This window comes from Cupressus sempervirens, chromosome 10, assembly GCF_028749045.1.
Source record: "Cupressus sempervirens isolate cs-2001-9-10 chromosome 10, ASM2874904v1, whole genome shotgun sequence".
Lineage (NCBI taxonomy): Eukaryota > Viridiplantae > Streptophyta > Pinopsida > Cupressales > Cupressaceae > Cupressus > Cupressus sempervirens.
The window spans coordinates 233179163-233205299 of record NC_143127.1 but is presented as its reverse complement, the minus strand read 5'-3'; the positions used below and the strand labels follow the sequence as shown (position 1 = coordinate 233205299).

The following is a 26137-nucleotide window of genomic DNA, read 5'->3' as shown; positions in this document are numbered from 1 at the left end:
GATTAGAAAAGAGGTGAGTCCAAGGAACTACTCAAATTGATTTTTGCAAATTTGTATTTAACTTAACAAAGTTTTTTAAATGTAAAAAAATCAAACTTTACCTAAATTGCATGTGGAAAAGAGATTTGTTTTGTTCAATTTTAGAAGCTCCAAATGAAGTGTTTGATATTGCAATGGTTAATTGATCCTTGGCATTCAAGATTGGATTTGTTGTTTTAATCATGCATTCAAGAAAAATTTGATTTTAATCCATGACATTCAAGAGTGTGTTTAGCAACATGCATTCAAAGACAAGTGATTAAACATTCAAGTTTTTTCTTTTGAGCATTCAAGATTGAGATTTTGTGTGTTGTTTTAAAAACTTTGAAGTGCTTTGTTTTAACCTTAGATCATTCAAGATTGTTTTGGACTCAAAAGTGAAAATGACTCTTTGGACTTTGGTTTTCATTCAAGATTTTGTGTTCTAGTTTGCATATTTTAAGCCCAAAAATGATATTCCTAGATTGTTTTGATGCATGAAAAACCTAAGAAACATTCACGATTTTGCAACAAGACATTTATTTGGAACAAATAACAAAGCTTTTAGGACAATTTTTGGCAACCATTTAGGACTCTTAGTTTTCATGAGATTTTTAAAAGAACTTTAAAATATTTGCAAATGAGGTTCATTTTATCCTTGATTGATGCTTTGAGTTTGATTTAGATTTTAGTGTGCACTTAGTGTTGATTTTGAACCTTTTGAAATGGAAACTTGAAGTTCTTTTTAAATTTCCAAAAATGAAGTGTTCCTAACTTTGCATGAATGCATCTAAAACCTTGATGTTGCAAGGATGCAAATGATTGGATTGGTTTAGTTTCACTTGTTAAAAGATTTTTTCTTTTTTGCAAATTTTTAATTTTTTAATGGATTTAAGTATGATTTGGGGGTTCATTTTAAGCACTAAAAAGAAGTGCGTATGATTTTGCTTCCTTAAAAAAAAAAATGGCCAAGATCTCCCACAAGAAGAAGAAGAAGTAGATGGAATAAGAAGAATATAGAGAAGAAGAGGAAGAAGAATTCCAAGTGCTTTGTCCACCTATAAGCTTGAAAAATCTGCAAACACTATGAGATTGACTATGAGTTCCTTTGTCTTCTTCATGCTCATGTGGACCTACAAAACCAATTTATACAATCCTACCAATCACAAAAACAAGCAAAATTAGCCAAAATTAGCAAATGACATACAAAATTTGACTAGAAATGCTAATGAAGATGACCCATGCGGGGTCCCATCGGGCGTGCCAAAATGTATATGAGCAATGTTAGTATGCTAATAGAAACCAAATTTAAATAAAGCTTCTACAAACTAAAAAAAATTCATAAACTTCAAGATAGACTAAGATGAGCTCTCAATTGAGAATATGAGCCATTAATGGGCTCTCTCAATGAGAAGCTCTCTTGTTGAGTAGCTTTGTCTAAATAGATAGAATGTATGCTCAAGCTTATGCTTCAAAAAGGGCATCAAATGGAGTTGGAATTTGGGTGTGAGTGTATGGTTTTGATGTAAAATGGCTTCTTAAAATGGCATTATGACTTTACTTCATGGATTGTGTTGTTTTGCAAAGGGGAAGGATCCAATTTATAAGCAAGAGGCTTGAGGGATTGAGGGCTAAGATGCAAGGATGGGAAAAAGCTCATGGAGGGCTCAGATTGCATGAGAAGAGAGCACATGGATTGTGCTTCCTTACAACCAATCAAAGAGTGACACATGTCACATGGTGAGATGATGGAGGAAAGGGGAAGGATGAGTCAACAAAGGAGGCTCAAGGGATAAAATCTTCATAAAGACCCTCATAATGACTTGTAAGAGCAATAAAAGGGCTTGGAAGAGTCATTTATGGCCTAGTGGGCTTCATAAAGTTTTATGGTTGAGATATTTTGAGGGAGATGAGAGCAATTTCGACTTGGGCTTGATTAGGAGGGTTTTAAGCTTGCTTAGGATTGTGCAAATGATTAGAGGATGGATTAGGATGGTTTAGGATTAGCTTAGGGATAGGCAAGTGGATGACATTTAATGAGGGTGGGTGAAGGAGGAGATATTTGTTAACTTTGGCTTGGGTTAGTAAATCTTAACCCATTTTTAAGGAATGTGACAAGGTTAGGAGGGGATTAGGATTAGGTTTAAAGACATCTTCTAGAAGAGTCTAGACTTTGGATGAGGATAAAGACTTTCTAGAATAGTCTAGAATTTCTTAGGATGAGGATGAAGACTTTCTAGAAGAGTCTAGAACTTCTTAGGATGAGGATAAATTAGATTTTTAGGAAATAAATAAAGTTTTATTTATTTCAAGGGTTTGGGTTGAGGAGATATTTATTAAAACTTTTTTAATAAACATGAGGATTAATATTTAATATTAATTAAATATTTTGAGTTGGGATTAGGGGTAGGAAATGATGGGATTAGCCTTTAATTAAAATTAAAGAAGGATTAGAAGATTTTGGAAGAGGTTAGTGGTCTTAAGGAAATTGGCCAAGTTTTGGGCAAATTTTTTTTTAAAATTTATTTTGGGTTTTTTGGTCAATTTCTTAATTAAATAATTAATAAATAAGGAAATAATGTTTAAATAAGATTTAAACATTTTTGGGAGGGATTCCTTAATTAAATATTTTTAATTAAGATAAAGGGATTTAATGGCATAAAAATAAATAAATAAATAAAATAATTAATTAATTAATAAATGATGATGTCATCAGAAATTTTTCAAAAAATAAAAATACTTTATTTTCTAAAGGTTTTTAGGTGTCTACAACCCTAACCCTAACCCTAATTCTCACCCTATCTCTATCTCTATCGCTATCTCTATCTCTATCTCTGTCTCTATCTCTATCTCTATCTCTATTACCAATTCTAACCCTAATTCTAACCCTAACTCTAAATCTAAATCTAACTCTAACCCTAACTCTAAGTCTAACTCTAACTCTAACTTTAACTTAAACTCTGATCTTAACCCTAACACTAACCCTAACTCCAACCTTGACTCTAACTCTAATTCTACCCCTAATCTTGATCCTAAATACAACCCCAACTCTAACCCTAATTCTAATTGTAACATTAACTCTAACTCTAACTCTAACTCTAACTCTAACTCTAACTCTAACTCTAACCTTAATCCTAACCCTAACCCTGATTCTAACCCTTACCCTTACTCTAATTGTAACTCTAGCTCTAATTCTAACTCTAATTGTAACCCTAACCCTAATGCTAACCCACACTTTAACTAGAGTCCTAATGCTAATCCCAATTCTAACCCGAACCTTGATTGTAACCCTAAATCTAATTTTAACTCTAACCCTAACTCTAATTCTAACCCTAACTCTAGCTCTAATTCTAACTCTAACCCTAACTCAAACTCAAACTCAAACTCAAACTGTAACTAATTCTAACCTTAACCCTAATCCTAACTCTATAACTAACCCTGACCCTGACCCTGACCCTAACTCTAACTCTAACCCTAATCCTAACCCTAATTTGACCCCTAACTTTAACTCTAACCCTAACCCTAATTCTAACCCTAACCCTATTTCTAAACCTAACTCTCTCCTTAACTCTCCCCCTAACTCTAACTCTAACCCTAGCATTGATTTTAACCCTAACTCTAACTCTAATTATAACTCTAACGCTTACCCTATTTCTAACTCTAACTCTAATTTTGACCCTAACCCTAATACTGTATCTAGAGAGAAAGAGAAATTAGGGGGTGTATCTAGATATTGGAGATGGAAAGAGAGAGCAATGACTAAAGGAAATATCTAGAGAGAGTGGAAAGGGATGGGAGAAGGAGCTCGAGTACATTATAAAATATATAATAATACATGTCACAATAGAACTAATCATGAGCATTTTAATAAGACTAACCCACATAAAAAAATTAACCTAACAATTACCATAACACTAACTTATTGTGTAATAATAGCACTAACGTCAACTGTGATAGGAGTAGTAACCCCAAAACTAACCTTAACTACAATAATAACACAAACCCTAACTTTAACTCTAACTCTAACTCTAACTCTAACTCTAACTCTAACTCTAACTCTAACTCTAACTCTAACTCTAACTTTAACTCTAATTGTAACCCTAACCCTAACCCTATATATAACCCTAACTCTAGTCCTAATTCTAACCCTATCCCTAACCCTAATTATAACCCTAATCCTAACTCTAACCCTAACTCCAACTCAAACTCAAACTCAAACTCAAACTCAAACTCAAACTCAAACTTGAACTCAAACACTAACCCTAACCCAAACTCTAACTCAAATTCTAACACTAACTCTAACTCAATTTCTAACCCTAACCTTAACACTAATTCTAAACCTAACTCTAATCCTAACCCTAACCTTGATTCTCACCCTATCTCTATCTCTATCTCTATCTCTATGTCTATCTTTATTACCAATTCTAACCCTAACCCTAACCCTAATCCCAACCCTAACTCTAACTCTAACTCTAACTCTAACTCTAACTCTAACTCTAACTCTAACTCTAACTCTAACTCTAACTCTAACCCTAACACTAACCCTAACTCCAACCTTGACTCTAACTCTAATTCTACCCCTAACCTTGATCCTAAATATAACCCCAACTCTAACCCTAATTCTAATCCTAACCTTAACTCTAACTCTAACTCTAACTCTAACTCTAACTTGAACCTTAACTCTAACTCTAGTTATAACCTTAATCCTAACCCTAACCCTTATTCTAACCCCAACCCTTACTCTAATTGTAACTCTAGCTCTAATTCTAACTCTAATTATAACTCTAACCCTAATGCTAACCCAAACTTTAACTATAGCCCTAATGCTAACCCCAATTCTAACTCGAACCTTGACTCTAACCCTAAATCTAATTCTAACTCTAATTCTAACCCCAACTCTAGCTCTAATTCTAACTCTAACCTTAACTCAAACTCAAACTCAAACTCTAACTCTAACTGTAACTAATTCTAACCCTAACCCTAATCCTAACTCTATAACTAACCCTAACCTTGACCCTAACCCTGACCCTGACCCTAACTCTAACTCTAATCCTAATGCTAACCCTAATCTAAACCCTAACTCTAACTCTAATCTAACCCTAACCCTAACTCTAACCCTAACCCTAATTCTAAGCCTAACTCTCTCCCTAACTCTCACCCTAACTCTAACTCTAACCCTAGCATTGATTATAACCCTAACTCTAACTCTAATTATAACTCTAACTCTTACCTTATTTCTAACTCTAACTCTAATTCTAACCCCAACCCTAACATTAATTCTAACCATAACCCTAATTCTAACCCTAACTTTAACTCTAACTCTAACTCTAACTCTAACTCTTACTCTAACTCTAACTCTAACTCTAACTCTAATTCTAACCCTATTCTTAACTCTAACCCTAACCCTATCTCTAGTTCTAACCCTAACTCTAACCCTAACTCTATCTCTAACTTTAACCCTAACCCTAACCCTAACCCTAACCCTAATTTTATATGTAATGCCAATCCTAACTCTAACCCTAACCTTAACCCTAATCTTAACTCTAACACTAACCCTGACTATACCTCCAATTCTAATCCTAACCCTAACCCTAACTCTAACTCTATCTCTAATTATAACTGTAACTGTAACTGTAACTCCAACTCCAAGTCTAACTGTAACTATAATTGTAACAGTAACTCCAACTCTAACTCTAACTCTAATTGTAATCCTAACCCTAACCCTAACCATAACTCTAACCCTAACCCTATCTCTAACCCTAATTTTAATTGTAACACTAACCCTAACTCTAACCCTAACCTTAACTCTAACCCTAACCATAACTCTATTCCTGACTATAACATTTTATGTAACAATATCCTTAAAATAAAAATAAATTTAAGTTATGCAAATTAAACACCAGTTATAGAATTTAAATATAAAATATTGAAGAATAATTTTATAGTAACATTATACATCTATAATTAAAAATTATTTGATAATTTAATGTATCTTTATAAAACTACAACTTTATAGTAAATTTAATACAACTACATTTAAAAAATAAATAAATTTGATACTAACTTTATCAATAAAATTAAAAAATTAAAAAAAAAAAAAATATATATATATATATATATATTTAAAATATTATCATTCAAATTTCTTCAAAGTGAAAATAATTTAAAGTTAAAATACTATATTGCTCGCTCCTAATTATCACCATCCAAATTCCTTAAAAAATGTCTTTCATGGTGCGTAACAACTGCAACTAGCTTAACTCTAGCCTAACTCTAATTGTAACCCTAGCTTTAACTCTAATTGTAACCCTAACCCTAATGTTAACCCAAACTTTAAGTTTAGTCCTAATACTAACCCTAACTCTAACCCTAACATTGATTTTAACTCTAATACTGACCCTAACATTAACTCTAACTCTAACTCTAACCCTAACTCTAATTCTAACCCTAAATCTAGCTCTAATTCTAACTCAAACTCAAACTCAAATCCTAATTCTAACCCCACCCCTAACTCTAACTCTAATCCTAACCTCAACCCTAATCCTAACTCTATCTCTAGCCCTAACCCTAACCCTAACCCTAACCTCGACTCTAGCCCTAACCCTAACCCTTACTTTAACCCTAACTCTAACCTTAACTCTCACCCTAACTCTAACTCTAACCCTAGCTCTGATTCTAACCCTAACTCTCTCTAATTCTATCTCTAACGCTTACCCTATTTACCCTATTTCTAACTCTAACTCAAACCCTAACTCTAACTCTAACCTTGACGTTAATTCTAACCACAACCTTAATTGTAACCCTAATTTTATCCTTAACCCTGACCCTATCTCTATTTCTAACCCTAACCCTAACTATAATCATAATGCTAATGCTAAACCTAACCTTAACTCTAACCCTAACCATAACTCTACTCTTATGTATACCACTTTATGTAACAATATATTTAAAATAAAAACAAATTAAAGTTATGCAAATTAAACATTATATATAAAATTAAAATATAAAATATTGAATAATAATTTTATAGTAACTTTATACAACTATAATTAAAGATTATTTAATAATTTAATGTATCTTTATAAAACTACAATTTTATATTAAATTTATAGAGCTATATTTAAAAATAAATTAATAATTCAATACTAACTTTATCAAAAGAGAAAAAAAAAAATATATATAAGAATTAAAATTTCAAATAAAAATATTATTATTCAAGGTGAAAATAATTTAAAATTAAAATACAATATTGCTTGCTCCTAACTACAACCATTCAATTTTGTAAAAAATGTCTTTCATAGTACCTACTAACTTACATATACTTAATTCAAATTCTAATCCACACACCAAAAAAAAAAAAGAGATTTGAATTAAAATAGACACCTCCAACCAAAACAAGAGATGACTCTTATCTCCACACACCTACATATATATACTTCTATATCACCATCTCACCATATCTTCCTACCTAGTTTTGTTATTTTTGCCTCCCAGTCTATTTTTTGACGCTCTGGTCTCTCGTTTAAAATGAAAATAGTTATATTGAAAAAAAGCACCATCGAAAATCAAATCGTACGTCAGGAAACTGGGGCTCTCAACGATTCTCCTGAATGTGACTTTTCTATCAGCGTTTTTTGTTTATTTTCTACTTTTGCAGTGGTGGGAGATAGTCCTTGTCCATGCTGGAAATTCTGGTACTGTATAGCATTTATCCTGGGCGGGTTTCCAACCAAAGTTCTTTCTAAAGCTTATTTCAAAGCAACCTCAGTAACAAATCAGGATCGATGCGCATCAAGATCACAATGAAAAGAATAGGAGTGAGCGTAGTAGCGTGTTTGCTGCTTCTGCTTCAATTCCAATGCAGAATCGTAATGGGGTTCTCTATTACAGTAAATGAGTTAGAATGCGTTTATGAGAATGTGGAGTACGAAGGAGACACAGTATCTGGCAATTTCGTCGTAGTCGATCACGAAATCTTCTGGAGCGCCGACCATCCTGGAGTTGATCTTGTGGTAAACAAACCTACTGATCCGTGCTTTGCATTTAATTTAGTTTTTCGCTGTTTATTCCTCTGGTAATTTGAAAAGTCGACCGCAATACTGCCACTGGTTATGATTGGTTGGTTTCGTTTGTTTTGAAATGGATCCGATCTGCATTTTCAAATAACGTGAATTTTAGGTTCTCCAGTTGTGGAGTTCTGTGGTAATTTGGAAGTTGGATTAGGTTAATGAACAAAAGTTGTTTTTAAATTCCATGTTTAGAACAATTCTAACTGGATTTTTTATTTATCTTTTAAATTTTTTTCGGGTACTCTTAAGAAATTCGTACTCTCTAATAGGAGTATTTAATGCGTACTTGTTAAGGCCAAAATCCTGGTGGTTGTGGTTTTGGCTTTACGGATCACTAGAAAAATCGGACTCGAAGGAACTCGCAACCTCAAGCAGGCATTGAGCAGGGAAGAAATGCCAGGTTTCAGATAAAAAATGCATAAATAACGAGTATTTGTTGTTTTTTTTCAGGAATATTATGTGACCATACAAAACTCTGTTTTGTGGATAGCAATTTTCGAACTCGTTGCCCATAGTTAAATGTAGTATGTGTAATGGTAAATTGATGTTGTTGTTGTCATTAAATAGAGGAGATGAAAGTTTCTTATACAGATTTACAAAGACGATGCCTTCAACTAAAGACTAACTAAGATAACCATTAAAGAAACATTAGGTCATTGTCTAATTGTTGTCTTTTGGTCACAAATACTGAAAAACATGATCCCGCCATTGAGACTCTTCCTAGATCTGCAAAATGTTAATGACTAAGTAGCCAAAATTCATTCAGGAAAGAACAAAGAAGGGCTAAGTTGCATAGGTACCTCCCCCCTCTCCGGACCAAGTTAAGCTTGAATTGGTTTGAAGTTCAGGTCCGGTTCAAACTTGGTTCGACCAAGGTCCTTTTTTTTCACACTTGGTTTGATCTGCTTCGAACTAGGTTCGAATCCGGGCAAACCACCTAAAAAAAATTGAACCTAGTTGAAACCCGCCGAGATGGACGGTTGGAAAGTGTTTAGTTAGCAATTTTTAATAATTTTTTGGTGTCCATAAAAGCTAAAAATGTATTATAAATTGGTTTTGTCCCCTCTCATTGCCATTTTATGTTTCTAAACAGTTTATTTTGTCTTAAGGGAGAGCACATAAGTTTTTGAGCAAACATCCGATTATATAAGGAGTTTGAAGGTTGATTTGTTGGTGTTCTTTAAGTGTTTGTGCATCATTCATACAGCTTGCAATGGCTGGAAAAGGTAAGATCTTATTTCATTTGCTATTGTTTTTGTTCTAGTTTTTTCATTTTCCCATTTCTCTTTCAATCTTCATATGTCCTTTAATCTTTTCCATTATTCCAAAATTTGTCATTTTCTTGCATATAAATTATGAACATGTATCTAATTTTTTGCCAATGTCATCTACCTCTTCATCAATAGGCAACACCAAATAAAGAATGGAACCCAACTTTGATTCTCCTCTATGGAAGTATGTAGACATTATAAAACCCCTTTCAGGAGGTGTTGCATTCCATTGGAGATGTCGGGGATGTGGTGTAGAAAGAAATAGTTCTTATTATCATGTGGTAGGTCATTTATGTGGTTACACTGGAAGAGTAGTCAAGAAATGCCTTGGCAAAAAAGGTATCCATATACCAAATCAAACTATGTTAAAATATATTGAAGAGCATGAGGCAACAAAAGAGAGAAAAGGACGTAAGGCAATAGAACTCAGTAGCAATAAAAGTAAAAGAGCAAAGGGAATGCAGCCCCCCTTAGATGTTATAGTACAAGACCGCCCCTTCTTTAGTACCGTAGCAGATATTGACACTGAATTTGTCCTTGTTGTACACAAAAAAAAGGGGCCACTAGAAACTGCTTTTCAAAATAAGGGCTGGGAAATTGCTAACATTAAGGTGGGAAGATGCTTGTATGCAAATAGGTTGTCCTTTAATGTTGTCCGCTCTCCATTTTGGAAGGACATGTTGAGGGGTGCCAATGAAGCTCCAAAAAGGTATTGTGGCTCCGGGTATGAGAAAGTGCGCACCACCTTGTTGGATGACGAAGTCCAATAGATTGAAAATCAATTGAGGCCCATAAGGGACTCATGGGTTGAGACAGGGGTGACAATTGTTTTAGATGGCTGGAAGCATTCCAAGAACCGTCCCTCGATCAATGTCCTTGCGGTGTCCCCTAAAGGGGCAATGTTTTTGAAAGCGGTGGATTGTGAGGGAAAAGTATAAGATGGGCTGTTTATTGCTGATATCCTAATTGGGGCCATTGAACAAGTGGGTGCAAGAAACATTGTCCAAGTCATAACGAACAACACAGAGAATTGTAGAGCAGCAGGTGTGTTGGTTGAATCATGATATCAACATATCTTTTGGGCACCTTGTGCAGTCCATCCACTCAATCTTATGCTATAAAAGATTGGGAACCAAATTGAGTGGATCAAACAGTATATGAAGAGGCTAAGGACATACAAATGTTTGTCAAAAACCACCACATGACTCAATCTCTTTTCAGGAACTACTCAAAATTGGAGCTATCGAACGTAAATGAACTTGAACTCAAGTTAGTAATTGAATTTTTAATATTTGACATTTTTTGGATTTTATATTTTATTTGTGCAATTGCCAATGTGTATATTTTTCTAAAATATGTATCTAATAGTTGTTTTTTGCTCTAATTTATGTCACAAGTTGCTGAGACCCATTTTGCATCACATATAATTGTCTTAAGAAGACTTGTGCAAGTGAAAGATGCACTTCAAGGTATGGTAATTAGCCACAATTGGGGTGTATGGAAGCAAAAGAGCACGGAAAGGGCAAACAAAATAAAGGATAGACTATTGGCTGAGTCATGGTGGGAACATGTGGAATATCTCCTTAAGAGCACCGAGCCCATTATGAACATGCTTAGGTACACCGACATGGATAGGCCTTGCCTTGGAGAGATCTATGATGGCATAGACTCAATGATTGAGAAGGAGCAAGATCCACAAGAGACCTTTTTCAAACAAGTGCAAAAAATAATTAATGAAAGATGGAACAAAATGACCACTCCATTACATTTGCTTGCTTATGCGTTGACCCCCAAATACTATAGTTCACAATATTGTGATCTACCAGGAAGGTTGCCACCATATAGAGATATGGAAGTATTTGATAGGTACCAGGGAACATTTAGAAGAATATTTCCTGATGATGATATGAGAGATGTAATTATGGATGAGTTTATAGAGTTTGTCAATGCTAGAGGTCTAAGTAATAATGCTCTTCGTCATTGGTTCAAGAAGGATGCTCATGGTTGGTGGTACCTCCATGGCCAAAAACTCTAAACATTGCAACCCCTTGCAATCAAAGTTAAATCACAAATAAATTTTATTTTAAAAAAATTAACTCACTTTATCTTCAAAAGAATCATGACTAGAGAGTGATTTTAATTTTTTAATAAGATTGAATTAATTTTTTCTTAATTGCTTACCCTATGTTGTCTTTATAAGTTGCTAGTTCTTCTGCATCAGAAAGAAATTGGAGCACTTATTCTTTCATCCACTTAATGAAGTGCAATAGGTTGCAATAAAAAAAAAGCAGAGAACTTGGTATTTGTGCATAACAAGTTGCGCCTTCTTTCGCACAAGAGTCAAGAATACAAAGAAGGGGAGACAAAGAAGTGGGATGTAGGTGTAGAGATTGCTGACTTGGTGCTTCCACTGCTCAGCTTACAATTGATGATTTTGATGACTTTGATATCAATACCATTGTTAATTTTGCTGCTGAACCCATTGGCCTTAGTGCAAGTAATACTGGAGGCAAAGAAGAAGAAGATGAAGAAGAAGAAGAAAGATGGAGATTGAAGAACTTAGAACTAAGAATATTAATAGATTTTCATTCCATTAGTTAAATAATAAACGTGAAACAATGATACTTGAACTTGATATTTTAAATGTTTTGAAGCTTTGATGTTGAAGTTGATAGAACTATGTTACTATATGAAGGTATGATCACTATGACATGTTACTGTTTATGGTGTTTTAAAGTTTTTGTTGTTTAAATGTGTTTATGCTACTATGCTACATTCTAATTTTAATTCATGCTTCATAAAAACGTGTGTGTGTATATATATTTTATAATTTTTACATGTTTTTGTACTAACGAACCCAAACAAACCCAAACCCCTTTCCAAAATTTTGTCCAGCTTGCGAAACGGTTCTCAAACTTTGAACTTGGAACCAAACCCGAACCGGCAACTTAGGAGAAGGGTACCGCCTTCTTCAGAATGCTTTGCAAAAAGAGTCAAGAGCTTGCTGCTAACTTTGCCACTAACCATTAAAGAAACATAATAATATTCTAATAGTATGGCAGCATTGTTTTTTTTTGGCGAAACTTTAATATTTATCTTATATTAAACTAGTTCAAAAAAGGCTCCCGGAGAAAAGAACCAATAAGAATATCTTCATTTTTTTGCCCATAAAAATACAATAAGCATTTTGAACCTATGCATAGTCAAAAAGTCCCCAAAAACCCACTATCCTAAACAGAACCCATATAATGAAATGGTCCATGAATGGCATAAAAACCCCACAACCTAGGCCCTAAACACTACCCCATACATCAAAATAGCCCAGTGGGCTGTGTACATTGGTCTTGACAATAGACCTTACAATACATAACAAAATTGCAACTGATCATCAAGAAACTGCCATAGCACCATATTACATACTCCACGGAGAAGGGTAGGAAATGGGTAAGTAGATTTACTGGCACCAAAATTGCCAAGTATATCCCATAACAGCTTCCAGAACTCGAGGGTAAGTGAAACAGAAGTCACCACTTCCTCAGACAGGTCAAAACTGTGCGAGCAGTAAAGCATTAAAATACACGTGCTCACACATTGAACATGATTACCACAATTAGTCCATATCCATATCATCTGTTGCCCAATTTTTTGTTAGTAATGTGGCCTTCAAAAGGTTGCTTCTCTTCAAGCACCTGCAGCCTAACTCTATAGTTATAAGGCCAAAATTCCATTGAGAACATTCATAAACTAGTAACACCTGCAAAAAAGAAGATGCACCTGCCATTGTGAAAAACCTTCCAAGAACAAAGATCAAGATCAGTGTAGAAATTGTCTTTGAAATATGAAGAATATGAAGAAAAAAGCATGGACTAAAACATGTGCAAGAAAGTACTGGTGACATCATTAAACAAAGTGGGAGTAGCGAGCAAGGCAGAATTCAGATAAAAAATCTTCAAATCATTAAATGAATACAATGATCCACATATACCAAATCTTCCCCATAGTCACCATAATAACAAACTGTCATATAACAAATCCCAACATTGTTGCCAAACATAAAGTTATGCAGGAAATTAGAATTGTCGGATGGCCAATGTTGTAAGCACATCATTATTTGTGATGGCGCTAAATTTAGACAAAAAAATTAGGGCTGCCAAATGATAGAAATAGTGGCAATATAACCAAGTCAGCAAAGCAGAATTTAAATCATAATCAGGAGCTTATTAATGACGATTTAAAGTCACACATGCAAAATCAGCCCATAGCCACCATTTGAAAATAGTAAGGATAGAAATGATATGAGTATCTCCTTAAACAAATGCCAACACCTTTGCCAAAATCAGATCAATAAACCAACTTTACTATCAGCTGGTGTAAACTCATAATAATATGAATAATGTCAAATTGATGTACGAAACTTGAGCTGTGAAAACACCACGTGGTGCAAAAACATTATTAAATTTGTTAGAAACATGATCTGGTCACCAGTATGGTGGCATTGTTAGTTTATGATAATGGTAAAAGTAATCAAATACAGAGTCAAACTGAATACAGAAATAAACTCTTAAAATTGGAGATCTTATTCAGTGCAGATATCAAGTTTTCCATGGTCATTGGAGTAAAGGCTAAACACACTTTGAAAAGAAAAACTTAAACAGAGACATGTTTTCAGAGTCATCTTCTTACCATTTCAGAGCTTTCTGCCAAGTACTCTTTTAATTAATGCCAGATTATGAGTTACATCATGTCTATACTTTTATCTCTCTGATGTGTTGAGCCTTAATAGTGCTTTCCTCAAACTTACCCATGTTGTTGCAAGTTACCAGAAGAGATCCTAAAATGCATTCTTTAGTTTTTTTGGCTTTCTTCTCTATCTATTTGTTCACTACCTAACAAATTTATTATAAGATTTGTCATTTCATATATAAGTGGCTTGTTGCTATTCATATATTCTTGTGCGTGGTTTTAAAATGACCTCCTTGCCACCTTCTCCATCCAAAGGTCCTGAACTTGGTGGTTAATTGCCAACAATATATTATTCAAAATGCAGACCCCCATGGTTGCATCTTTCATCGACATACCACTCACCACAATCAATGCTGTACTTGCCTCTAATAATTCTTTGAAATTCTCCCTTGTTGAAATGGAATTCATTAATAAATAAAATGGTAAGTTAAAATATAAAAGAATAAAAATAAAACTCAATATAATTAAAATTTAGTTAAGTTTAATGAATGGTCAAAAGGCATGAAATGAAAGTTGCGAGTCCCTTAAACATGAGATACAAAGGAGATAAGAGTTCATTTAATAGGGAGAAAGGAGGAAAGGAGTATATGAATTAAGGATGGATTAATGGAAGAAGAAATGAATGACTCTTTCAAAGGGTGGTAAGTCTGAAAGGTTGTGACTCAATTTGGGGAGAAGCTTTCTTTTGAGAACATCTGAGGGAGATCAATTTGGGAATAATATATTAATCACAAAGGCAGCAATTAAAAGTAGTGACTCAATTCTATGAAATGTGATGACCTTTTCATCAACAATGTATAAGGAATGAATTATCATTCAATGAAATCAAGCATTTATTCCAAAATCAAGCATACACATCAACCTAATTGGCATAAGCTTTCATCCAACAGCGACAAGCATCCAAAGAAGGAGTCAGCATAAAGTCAGATTTGCTTAAATCATAACAGCAAACTGCAAGGTAGTATTTAGTGTAATCCCAAGGGGACATTACGGTTGGTATCAGAGCTTTGATCTTGCTAGCTTGCAGGGTAAAGATAAGATGATGGATAGCAGGATTTAGAGCACAGTCACAAGGATGTCAAATAGTTATGAGGGTGCTGTAAGTGCTCTATAAACCTAAGTTAACTGTGGATTATTGAAGTACAATTAGAAGAGATATAAAGACATTGGAGAGCATATGGAGAAAGGTTTACAAGAGTGAAATGCAAACTAAAACAGTTAGGAAGACAAAACCCTCATGCAATGTCAAGAGTACAATAAACAAAGGTTGAGAAGAGGATAGTTGGATAGAGGTACTCTTCATACCCATTTGAAGGTCAAGTTATTGATGTGTATAATACTGTTGACACCGAAAGGTAGTAGCCTGTATGAGTACGAAGATAGTTATGTCCTCATTCATGAAAAGTAAGAACAAATGTTGTGAGTCCAAGTATAAGGAACTATTGTTGCATTTGCATCTTCAAGGTATCAAGATATTCAAGGCAGTAATCTAAACTAATTGCCTTCATTGTGTGATATGGCGGGCCTTGCCGCCGTTGTAGTTGTAGTAAGTTCATAGCATTGTTGAAGTATATGGTGTTGGATAGTTGCCCATAAAATAAATGAAAACAACAATAAGGAATAGCCAAAATAGATACTATAGATACACAAAAATTGCCCTGGGAAAACCCTTCCAAAATTAAAGGGAAAAAGCCAACTGCAACAAAAATCACTTTTATTTATCATAAAATGTTCAAGTGTACAATGCCCTTCGCTTGAAGTGATATATATATATATATATATAGAGAGAGAGAGAGAGAGAGAGAGAGAGAGAGAGAGAGAGAGAGTCTTCACATTACAACTAAGGATCTCTTCAATTTTCAAAACGTAACACTTTATTTTCAAATACAACTCTTTGTATTTCCATGCTTCTATGCATATTGTATTACACATGTCTTTATATTTAATATTATAATTTATCATAAATGTCCTTTTTTGCTGAAGGTGACCATAACAATAATAACATCCATATTTCCAGAGATAAAAATCTCAATCACAGCTACAATCTCCAACACTCCCTCTTAGCGAGAGAGATCTTTGGCTGCACAGTCACACAAGGCTGCAACCAAAAATGTCAATGATAAATCATGGTCACATAGATCCAAAACATAGTTCATGGAATCAATCAACATGAAAAAATTGCAAAAATCACATTTATCTTTCATCATAGACTCACTCAATGTGATGCTGTCATGGAATCTCTTAACATGACAAACTTGCAAAAATCACAATCAACTTTCATCATGTATTCACTCAATGTGATGCTTTCATGGAATCTCAATATGACCAATCTGAAGAATCACAAGCAGATTTCATCATGGACTCTCTCAATGTGATGTTGTCATGGAATCTCTCAACATGACAAGTTAGTAAGTTTTACAACCAACATTTTATCACAGACTATCTCAACGTGATGCAAACTTGGACACTCTAAACATGATTTCCAACTCCTATCACGGAATCTCTCAATGTGTTGACATCATGGACTATCTCTACATGATGTTCACTATGAATCTCTCATAAGTGAAAGAGTTATCAGTTTGTCCTTACAACTTATTATTAATTTCACATGAATAATAACTCATAAGATCATGGCTGCAACACTTTCCTAACAAGAGTCACAAAATCTACAATAAAGGAAATCGTAGCTAAAACTCTTTTCCAACAAAAGTCTCAAAATCTAGCAAGAAAATAAATCACAATTGACAATTTATTTCCATCAAGAGTCTCAATATCCTAGAATATCAATAACTTATCACATATAAGGAAACTCATTAACAACATGCATACAACGATTGAAATACCCCCTCAACAAAGACTCCTTCTTGGCAAGGATGACCCTGATTGACACAAAAGATAGTGATGTAACTTCCCTTTGAGGCTAAACATCTTTCTCATAATCAAAAGCTCCCTTTGGATGCAAATATGAATCATCAACGCAATATGCTCATTTCTTCTTGTTGCATCCTTTATCTCTGCAACCAAGAGATATAAAGTAACTCATAAGATCATCCTATTAGAGAGACCAAAGCAAATTGCATACTATTTCAGTTAAAAAAATAATAATCATGCAATACTTATCTCTAGCAATCTGCACTCTAGAGTTTTGCATATGTTTCACATGTGATGCACAAAAATACTCAATAATGACTCCTGTATCACAGCTGATACAGAGAGAAGTTTTTCCGAATATACAACACCCTTTGCTTCAGTTTATTTGTCTTTTTTCCATTGATGACTTAGCTGGAGATGATTGGGTTTTCTCCACAACTTGCTCCCAACACATACTTGCCTTCACCTTTCCTCCTTGAGCAATACTTGACATGGCTTACAAGCTCATCTTTCCCCTTGACCAAGGTAAATATCACTACGCACGTCAGTTTCTCTATTTAACTTCTCCACATGCCTAGTTGTCATGCGACAATGTTACAATAATCCCATCGCTCTTCCTAGCAATCACGAGTATCGTATAGGCTCACAAATGCACTAATCTCTTCTTTTCTCCCCAATATTAAAGAAGTGTCACCATTCACTTCACTGGCTCACGAGTATTTACAACAACTTTTGAACAAAAATGCAAAACTTGAAATCATTGCATGAATTGGCAGTCAACTATCGATCAAACAACCAATTTAGGTGAGGCACATGTGCATCATTAATGTCATAATCTTGTGGTGGCAAAAGGGAGAAGAAACCTGGACGCTTTTCATCAATACAAACAATCGCACAGAAAATTGATGTGGAAAAATTCTTCCAAAATATTGTATAGCTCGGGAACAATAGTTGAAACTCAATGTCTAGCCAAAATTTGTAGGAGAGCTCCTTCGATAATAAATACTTTTGATAGGTTCTGTGCAAAAAACAACGATCATGAAGATAAAGATTGACGCAAAAAGAGGACAAGAACCAAAATATCAAAATGATTTTATGTAATAAAAATGGAAGAAAGATAGCATGGTGGTGCACTACAAAAAATATGGAGAGATCGTGTCATATACCAAGGAAGAATTGTTACCAAAGCATGGGGAGAACGTGTTAGAACTGATACCAAACATGTGATGAATACACTAATTGCCACAGAAGGATAAATTTGATACGAGCTGGACAAAGACATGTTCATAGTGTCGTGCGATACTAGAGCTTTTGCCTCGCTTCTCTTACTTATGTTGTTATTTTGGCAAACAATCTCTCCCCACAATTTGCCATTGCATCCAAGCATGATTTAGAAATCACTGTTAGTGTGGTCGAGCGATCAACTCCAAAGAAAAAAAGGTTTCTTTCCCATTTGTCTAAGCTGGAGATCTATTTTGGTGACCTCAACCGAGCTTGGATCTGGCGTGACATGACAAGAAGGCTTTTCTTGCTCTGAAGAATCCACTTGGATCTATACTGCTTCCATTTAACGCTATAATTTGTCAGAATATATAGGGATTTGCTAGAATGGAGGACGGTTGGGATTTCTTATATGCTCCCATAATCGTTCTTCAAGCTTAGATGAAACAAATCTAAAATTTGCCCCAAACAATAATGGACAACTTGTTGGTTTCCAAAACCACTTCTTCGATAGGACTTCTCAATTAGTTCTGGCCAACGAGTGGAAATACTTCTTGATTCCCTTGCACTTCAGGCTTCGCTACACCTAGGCGGGTAAACCTTCACCTCAAATGCTAACTGTTGGTTCAAGGCTTTTCTATAGTGAATTTAAACTTCTGGAGTTCTCCAACTGGCAAGGTCCTTGAACTCGATGAAACTGAAACTGGATGCTAGATAATGGTTGATGTTTTGTATAAGGTTTGTTAATAATGGATTTGATGTTTGTAGGAAGGAAGTTATAGATTTTTTGACTTCAATAATAAAAAGACCAGTGCCTTTGCTTATCTGGGAAATAGAGTCAACTTCAGTAAATTTTCATGTACAACTTTATAATGTTTTACACACTTTACTGCCAACAATTAAATAATCAAGATGCAACAGCTCAAATATATACGAAATCTTAAATTAGTCCTGATTGAACTTTAGCTCCTCTGGTAGGGAGATAAACTGGACACAGATACAAAAACAATTATATATTTCACTATATCTATGATGATCCTATTGAAGATGCTAAATGACTGTGTTCACTTATCCAACATTAAAATTGTATATAGAATTCCAAAAATAATTACAAAGGATGATTCATCTACAGTTTAAATCTCCATGCCATTTAGTAATAAACAAAAGACATTTTATTTTATTATAAAAATAAAATAATAGAATTTATATTACAAAGTCATAATGTTGCTCCTTATCCCTCCATACAATAATAAATATAAAATACTTTCGCCTGAGAATATGAATGTGAATCTGAATGTATCTTATATCTTGTATTTTCAAATGATACACTTTTTATATCATAAATACCAAAGGAATGTGACCTTTTAAAACTAAATGTCGTCTCTCTTCAAAAGTAGATCACATCTCCTTTAATATTAATTATGTTTCTTAAAATAATTGATAAATGCATCCATTTTCAAACATTATACTTTGACTTATGTTTTGATATTGTCATCGATTAACTCTTGAATTCTTTCCTGAATATTTCTCTTCTCATGCCGTTACCATATGTAGAAGACAATCTCCAAATATTTTTTGCGTAGATACTAAATTGGTAACAATTCTCAAGTCATCGGAAAATCCAAAGAACGAGTGGATACTGTTCGTCATATTCCTTCTATGCCGCTTTCTTGCTACACGAGACTCCCAATTATATCCTCTGGGTGATATCGTATATCCTTCTTGTAAGGGATAGATCATAATCATCGTGTAGGTTCCTTTAACCTCCAAGTGCACATCGACAAAGATTTTCCCACTAATGGAGGGCACGATTCTGAGTTTGCATGAGTCATTTATCAAAACCTTGAATGCATGGCAAACGGCTAAGGACACATATGGTTGCAAGCTCTCCCATCCATTCTTTCTCTATTTGTTGCCGTTATGTATCAAGATATCTTCACGCCTAGACTCCATCTAGGTGTATTAGTCATCTCTGCATTTTTATCTTTATGTCACAATTTATCACATCTAGTCTTACATTCATTATCGCTACAATCATCTCCAACAGGTGTTCATTGTTTGCGTATGCACATGATGTATCTGGTTTTTAAGTCTCTACTTATTGTTGCTTGGGAAAGTCTGACTTAGATAATGATATAATACGCATAACATGAACTTCCAAAGTCACTACAGATGTGCAACCATTCCAGCTTTCAATGTGTTTGTTTTCTAAAATAAGTTTGGAGTATGTGATTTTTGATTTTCAATCATCAGATCATCTCATATGTGTGTAATACATGTTCACAAGATAACCACCTTGCCCATTCATCTTGATCAGCTACGTCATTTCTGTACATAAACCAATATATGAAATTCTCAACACTATGAATGTACAGGATGATTGGATGTGTCTTCAATAATCACGATGAAGCTTTATCTTGTCAGCATAATTTCTATATATAAATAGGATTGAAGTGCCTGAATTGCTGATGCAAAGCTTCATATGAAAGGTCTTTTAATGTAGATAGAGGAAGTGGCTGCGAATCTAGTAATTCTGTTGGAGGTGGATATTTCTCTTCATTGTCTTCCATCATAATCTAGAAAAGCTCAATTTATCCATGAATTTTTTCATCCCATTGAAAATCTGGAGTGATTGCTAGTTCCATCTTCATGGTAGACTGATGAAAACAAATCTATGAAGACATATAACATTAATTCAAGTACAAAGAATATGAAAATGCTCAAATGGAGGCCCAAAAATTTGGGCTCCATTAGTGGCTCTTGTTGGGGACATATGCTCCTTGCGGGCATAATGAGATTCCAACTATCTCTGGATGAGCAGACCGAGCATCCATGCTTAACATGATGCAAGGTGAAATTGGGTGGCCCCAGCCTCCCCCCAAAAATTGAACACTACTTCTTCCCTCTCTCAAACATAGTTATGATTATGTAACACTTTGAAGTTGCTGATTACGGTATTTCTATTTCTTCTTCGTCAATATCATCTTTGGTATCCAATTCTTGTTTAGCCTTCAAGAAATCATCATGTGCTGTCCAGTCTTTGCTGGATAGGAGATTCCTATGCATCTGATCAATCATACCTACATCAAAATGAGTTTCCTTTCTTCGATTTTCCTTTTGCACACAATCTGCCCCATCTTCAAGATGCTTTGCATTACAAGGAGTTTTCAAAGATGGCACACATTCATAGGGTATTACTTTCTTTTCATCAATAATCTGATCAGATAGGATACTTGGATAATTTTTAGAACTATTCTCCAACATACTCTCCTGATTACGCCTTGATTCCATAACAACTTCACATGTTTGATACAATTGCTGCTCATAGGATGAATTGAAAAAAGTCTCACCTTTTGAATGCGTATCATGAGTTTCATCAACTTTATTAGGCTTGCTATTTTTGTCATGATGCTGATGGGTTTGGCTACATGGAAAATCTTCATCAAATAAAGGATTCGAGAACATAGAAAATTCAGACTTATCTTCTATTACTAATACTTCGAACAATGGGTTCAAGAATATAGAGAATTCAGCCATACTATCATGAGAGCTTTCGTCCGGATCAGCAAATGTTTTTTCAACAAGGCTAATATCTTCATCAACATTATCTTCTAAAATTTCCTCTTGCTCATACACCATATGATGTTCTACTTCATCCTCACTATATGATTCCTCAGAATGATCATCTCTTTCTTCTAATAGCTCTTGAGAATGCACTGATCCATCGCCTTGCTCTCCATGGTGACTTGAGAAAAAATTCAGACCATTTCTTTCAATATGTTTCTGATATTCCAGATCTAACAAGGCTGAAATCTCCTTCACACTTGGAGAACCCTCTTCCTCATTTTCACATTCACTGTCACCTGTAGGCATATAAGTATCATCATGGGCTGATTCTCCTTTAGAACATTCAAAATTTTCATCTCCATTTAAATCCAAAATTTCACTTGACTCATATGTTACTTCAGTTCTGCAATCATTTTCCTCTGCAACTAGTTCATTATCCATAAGTTTGAGAAAGTTAAGAAACTGATGATAATATAAGAGGCCTAATTCCCACATCTTGTAGAGAAGATCAGATGATGGAGGTCTGTATTTTGAAGGCATTTCTTGATAAGCATTAAACATTCTCATGAAGAATTGTGCTGCAGATTCATCTTCTTGCTTTTCTAAATTCAAATATGCATCCAAAGGAAATATATAATTTGAACTTTCATCCAATATTTGGAAGAGAAGCATCAAATCGGGATCTTTTGGCGAGATTCCCAACTCACGAAACTTTCTTATCAATTCCTTGTGTGAAGGCATGATGTCTAAAGGTACTTCCTGAAAAATATTCACCATCCTTATAAACAAATGTGCCAATGTCTTGGCTTCATATCTTTCCAAATTGAAAAACGCATCCAGGGAGTGTCTGTATTCTTCCTTCATGGTGTAACATAGATCTGCTTCCTGATTATAGTACATATTCTCCATGTTAGATAATCAAATCACTTCCTTCTGAGTCCTCTCCCTTAGCAGAGCTACCAACTGAAATCCTTTTAAATAGAGTTGCCACCTCTTTCGAGGAATGTATTGATTTTTGATCTTCCAGGTTCTTACTTTCAGCAGAGTATGCTTGCGAACAAAACTGATACAACTACCTATTGATTCTGATTTGCGAAATTTGAAACTTTGGGTAACTTCACAACACCTGTTGCGAGCAACTCTCCCTAGTAGAGTCGCCAATCTGTTGTGTTGGTTCCCAAAACTGCAGATTGGAATTCTACGAGCCTTGCCTGCTTGATGCTGGTATATCCAACCGGTTAAGGCCAACTTGATGGGATTGATTGATATGATCCAAATCCCCTGCGCTTTTGGCTCTGCAAAATCAAGGCGGGTGTACCTAATCCTGGACAACAACCTTAAATCCAAGATGCTTAAAGCAGATTGGTTAGAACACGAATACAACGAAAGTTTTCCAAATGGCAAGAATTATGGAAAACATCAAACTTACAAATTATGAATTAAGAATAATAAATGAATATATGATTGTTTTAAATAAAAGTAATTATTATAGATGAATGCAACAAATGAATATATTAATTTTCCAAAGGAAAGATATGAAATAATTGCCAGTGTATGGATTGCGAATTATGAAAAATATAAAGATCAGTGCCAAAGAGCGATAGAGTCAGTATTATAAGTTTAAACGTACAACTTTATAAAATTCTACACATTAATTATAAACAATTTAGTAATCAAGATGCGATAGATCAAATATATGGACACAATTTTAAAACAATCTGAAATGTATTTTAACTCCCGTGGTTCAGAGACAAACCAAACATAAATTCGGAAACAATAAAATATTTTTCAATATCTATGATGTTCGATTTTAAAATGCTATAATTGATTCTGTCCACTTATCTATCATATAAATTACTTATAAAATTAAAATAATAATTATAAAGGATGAAATTATATAATATTTTAACTCTAAAGCTTCATGCAAATTGAAATTTTATTCCTTATTGATCATGCTGGAAATAAAATTGCACTGGAGACACTCCTTACGGATGATCCATTCAATGCAATTTGACTCCAGAATTGCATATAAACATATTTATTCAATAATCCAGAATTCACAAGCTTAGTTCAAAAATCCATTCATTTGCCAATGAAATAATATAATACATCAAATGGCATATAGTATATTTGGGAATATAAAATTTAGGGAATTGTATATGTCTCTCCATCGTCTCTAGCATCCACGGTTTATGTAGAAGTGAAAAGGTATGAAATGAATTGACACGCCTCTTCACGCCACCTAATCACAACTGCTTGCTAATAAAGTTGCGAGCTTAATTGTTTCAATGAATCATAATATAACTCAAAACCATCAGAGACACATATTTGCCTTGTTAAATTTAATGGAATTATCCGAACAAAATGACCTTGAATTGAATAAGCTCCCGTGCGGCACCAAGGATGTAAATATTTGTTTCATCCCCATGTTTGTCCACAATGAACAATCCCCTGGAGGCTGCGTCTGTTGCTGTTAACAAGAATAACCTCCAAGCGAACTTGCACATGCCTCCAAAACATTATCAGGACTCTGTACACCAAGATGTCTTGCCGTGTGTAACTGCGATTAATATCATTGACTCCATATTTGCTTCTATGCCTGGGAATTGCTCCAGATGATGAACAGCTTCCCCAACATGTCATTGGGCACTCGTATCCTCAAGACTTCCAAATTCAACGTCTTTCTTAGATGCATCCTGCACTATCCTATGAGCTTTTATAAATATGCTGTTGGCTTCATCCGTTCGAATTTCATAAACCTGCACCAAACACAGAATATGGGTCAGATATAAATTACTAGGCAATGATTGGTGAAGAACACTTACTCCAGCGGCTTCTACAAAAAACTAGTGGCAAAGTCCCTTTGGCAATCATTCTTCAGTAACCGGAACTCACACTCTCCTTAATACTTGCTTCCAATAATCAAACCTGTCTTCAACATTCCTTCAGTGTCTGTAGGTACCTCACACAAATTGTCTCCCATCCATCATTTTTATGACATCCATTACTCATTATTTTCTTTGGCAAAATGTTTTCTTGATGACGCCTTCTTTTCTATTTACTGAGAATGGTAAATCTGCCTTTCTTGCTTGCATGGACACTAGATGCTTGGAGATGTTCAACAATTTCTTTTTGCTGTATCTTTCATATGATTAACAATAGACCTGTTTAATGTATGTGACCTGTCTTGGAAACATCTGTGTGTAAATATGATACTTTGAAAGAAGTTTCCAAATCAAGACCAAATTTATGGGCGCAAACAGCCACACCAAAGTTTGCAAAATGCTGACACCTTCTTCACTTAGGCACTTCAAAACGATAATTGAAATTCATACACTCCCTAATACAATCCAGAATTAACACAGAGGTCATACACATTGCTGAACCTGATATGATGATTGAATCTGCCCAGTATGACTATAATCTGCATCAATTATGGGTGCAGAGTAAAAATAATTAAGTACATGTTTTTGAAAACTTGCTACCCCCATGACCTCATACTCTCACTTGTGTATACTTGCTCCTATGCTTTGTATTGATCCATTTCCTCAGTCAACCAAGTGATATGTTGGCTCTTCATGGTTACTATTTGAACTTCATTTCATGGCTTCTGCCACTGTATCTTTACCAGCACAGGATCAATAGTTTGAAGTAAGTGTTGTCTTTGATCTCCAAAGGCATCTGCAGATTTTTATAATTCTGGTTTATCACATTAGGCAAATTCTGACTTTCCACACTGCTGCTAAATAAGATCATTGAATAATTTGACATTGGGAGAATCATCAAATATATGAACAATCAGAATCTGCTTGAGACTTTGAAGACAGTGAAATAAGTGTCCCTGATGCATTTTCCATGTATGGTATTCATATAGGTGGTTGATCTGGAACTCAGTGTCTAACACTAATAACTTGTTTTCTTTACACATTGTTGCTTCATCAAGACATAAATGATCCATTCCATTATGAATCTCCAACATAATCTCACAAATGGAGGCAAAAATTTTTGGGCTCCATCGCAACTAACGACCTTTTCTCTCAAAAAAATTGCCTAGAGCATCCCTTGTAAGTCTTGGAAGAATCCTTTGAATGCCCGAAAGACTGACTTGGAATTCTTCCTCTCCTTTATGTTTGTACAAATGAGATTCACTCCTCTACTTAAACTGCATGTAATTACAAATAAGAGCACAAAACTTCACAAACACAGGAAACCAACAAAAGAACACAAAGATTTGACTTACAACTATCTATAATTTCAAATTCCTATATTGTTGTTATCTAACCTAGCTCCAATACCATGTTGGATAGTTTTTTAGAAAAGAAATGAAAACAACAATAAGGAATAGCCATAATAGATACTAGAGACACAAAAATTACT

General features: G+C 34.5%; 1 protein-coding gene and 1 long non-coding RNA gene across 4 annotated transcripts in view; one reads left to right on the top strand and one right to left on the bottom strand.

Annotated features, from left to right (window-relative positions):
• Positions 1-7577: 7577 nt before the first annotated feature.
• LOC149533489 (transmembrane emp24 domain-containing protein p24beta3-like) overlaps positions 7578-26137 on the top strand; it is a 71797-nt gene continuing 53237 nt past the window's right edge. Inside the window, exon 1 of one of the 3 annotated variants that reach the window (XM_089803760.1) lies at positions 7578-8030. In XM_089803760.1, coding sequence (XP_089659886.1) covers positions 7803-8030 — 228 coding nt within the window. In that variant the 5' untranslated portion in view covers positions 7578-7802. The remainder of the gene's footprint in view (positions 8031-26137) is intronic. The other 2 variants (XM_089803761.1, XM_089803762.1) reach the window with 2 other exon arrangements.
• Positions 12488-26137, bottom strand: part of LOC149533490 (uncharacterized) — a 62698-nt gene continuing 49048 nt past the window's right edge. The window contains exon 2 of the long non-coding RNA XR_016356797.1: positions 12488-13112. This is a non-coding gene — a long non-coding RNA (uncharacterized LOC149533490). The remainder of the gene's footprint in view (positions 13113-26137) is intronic.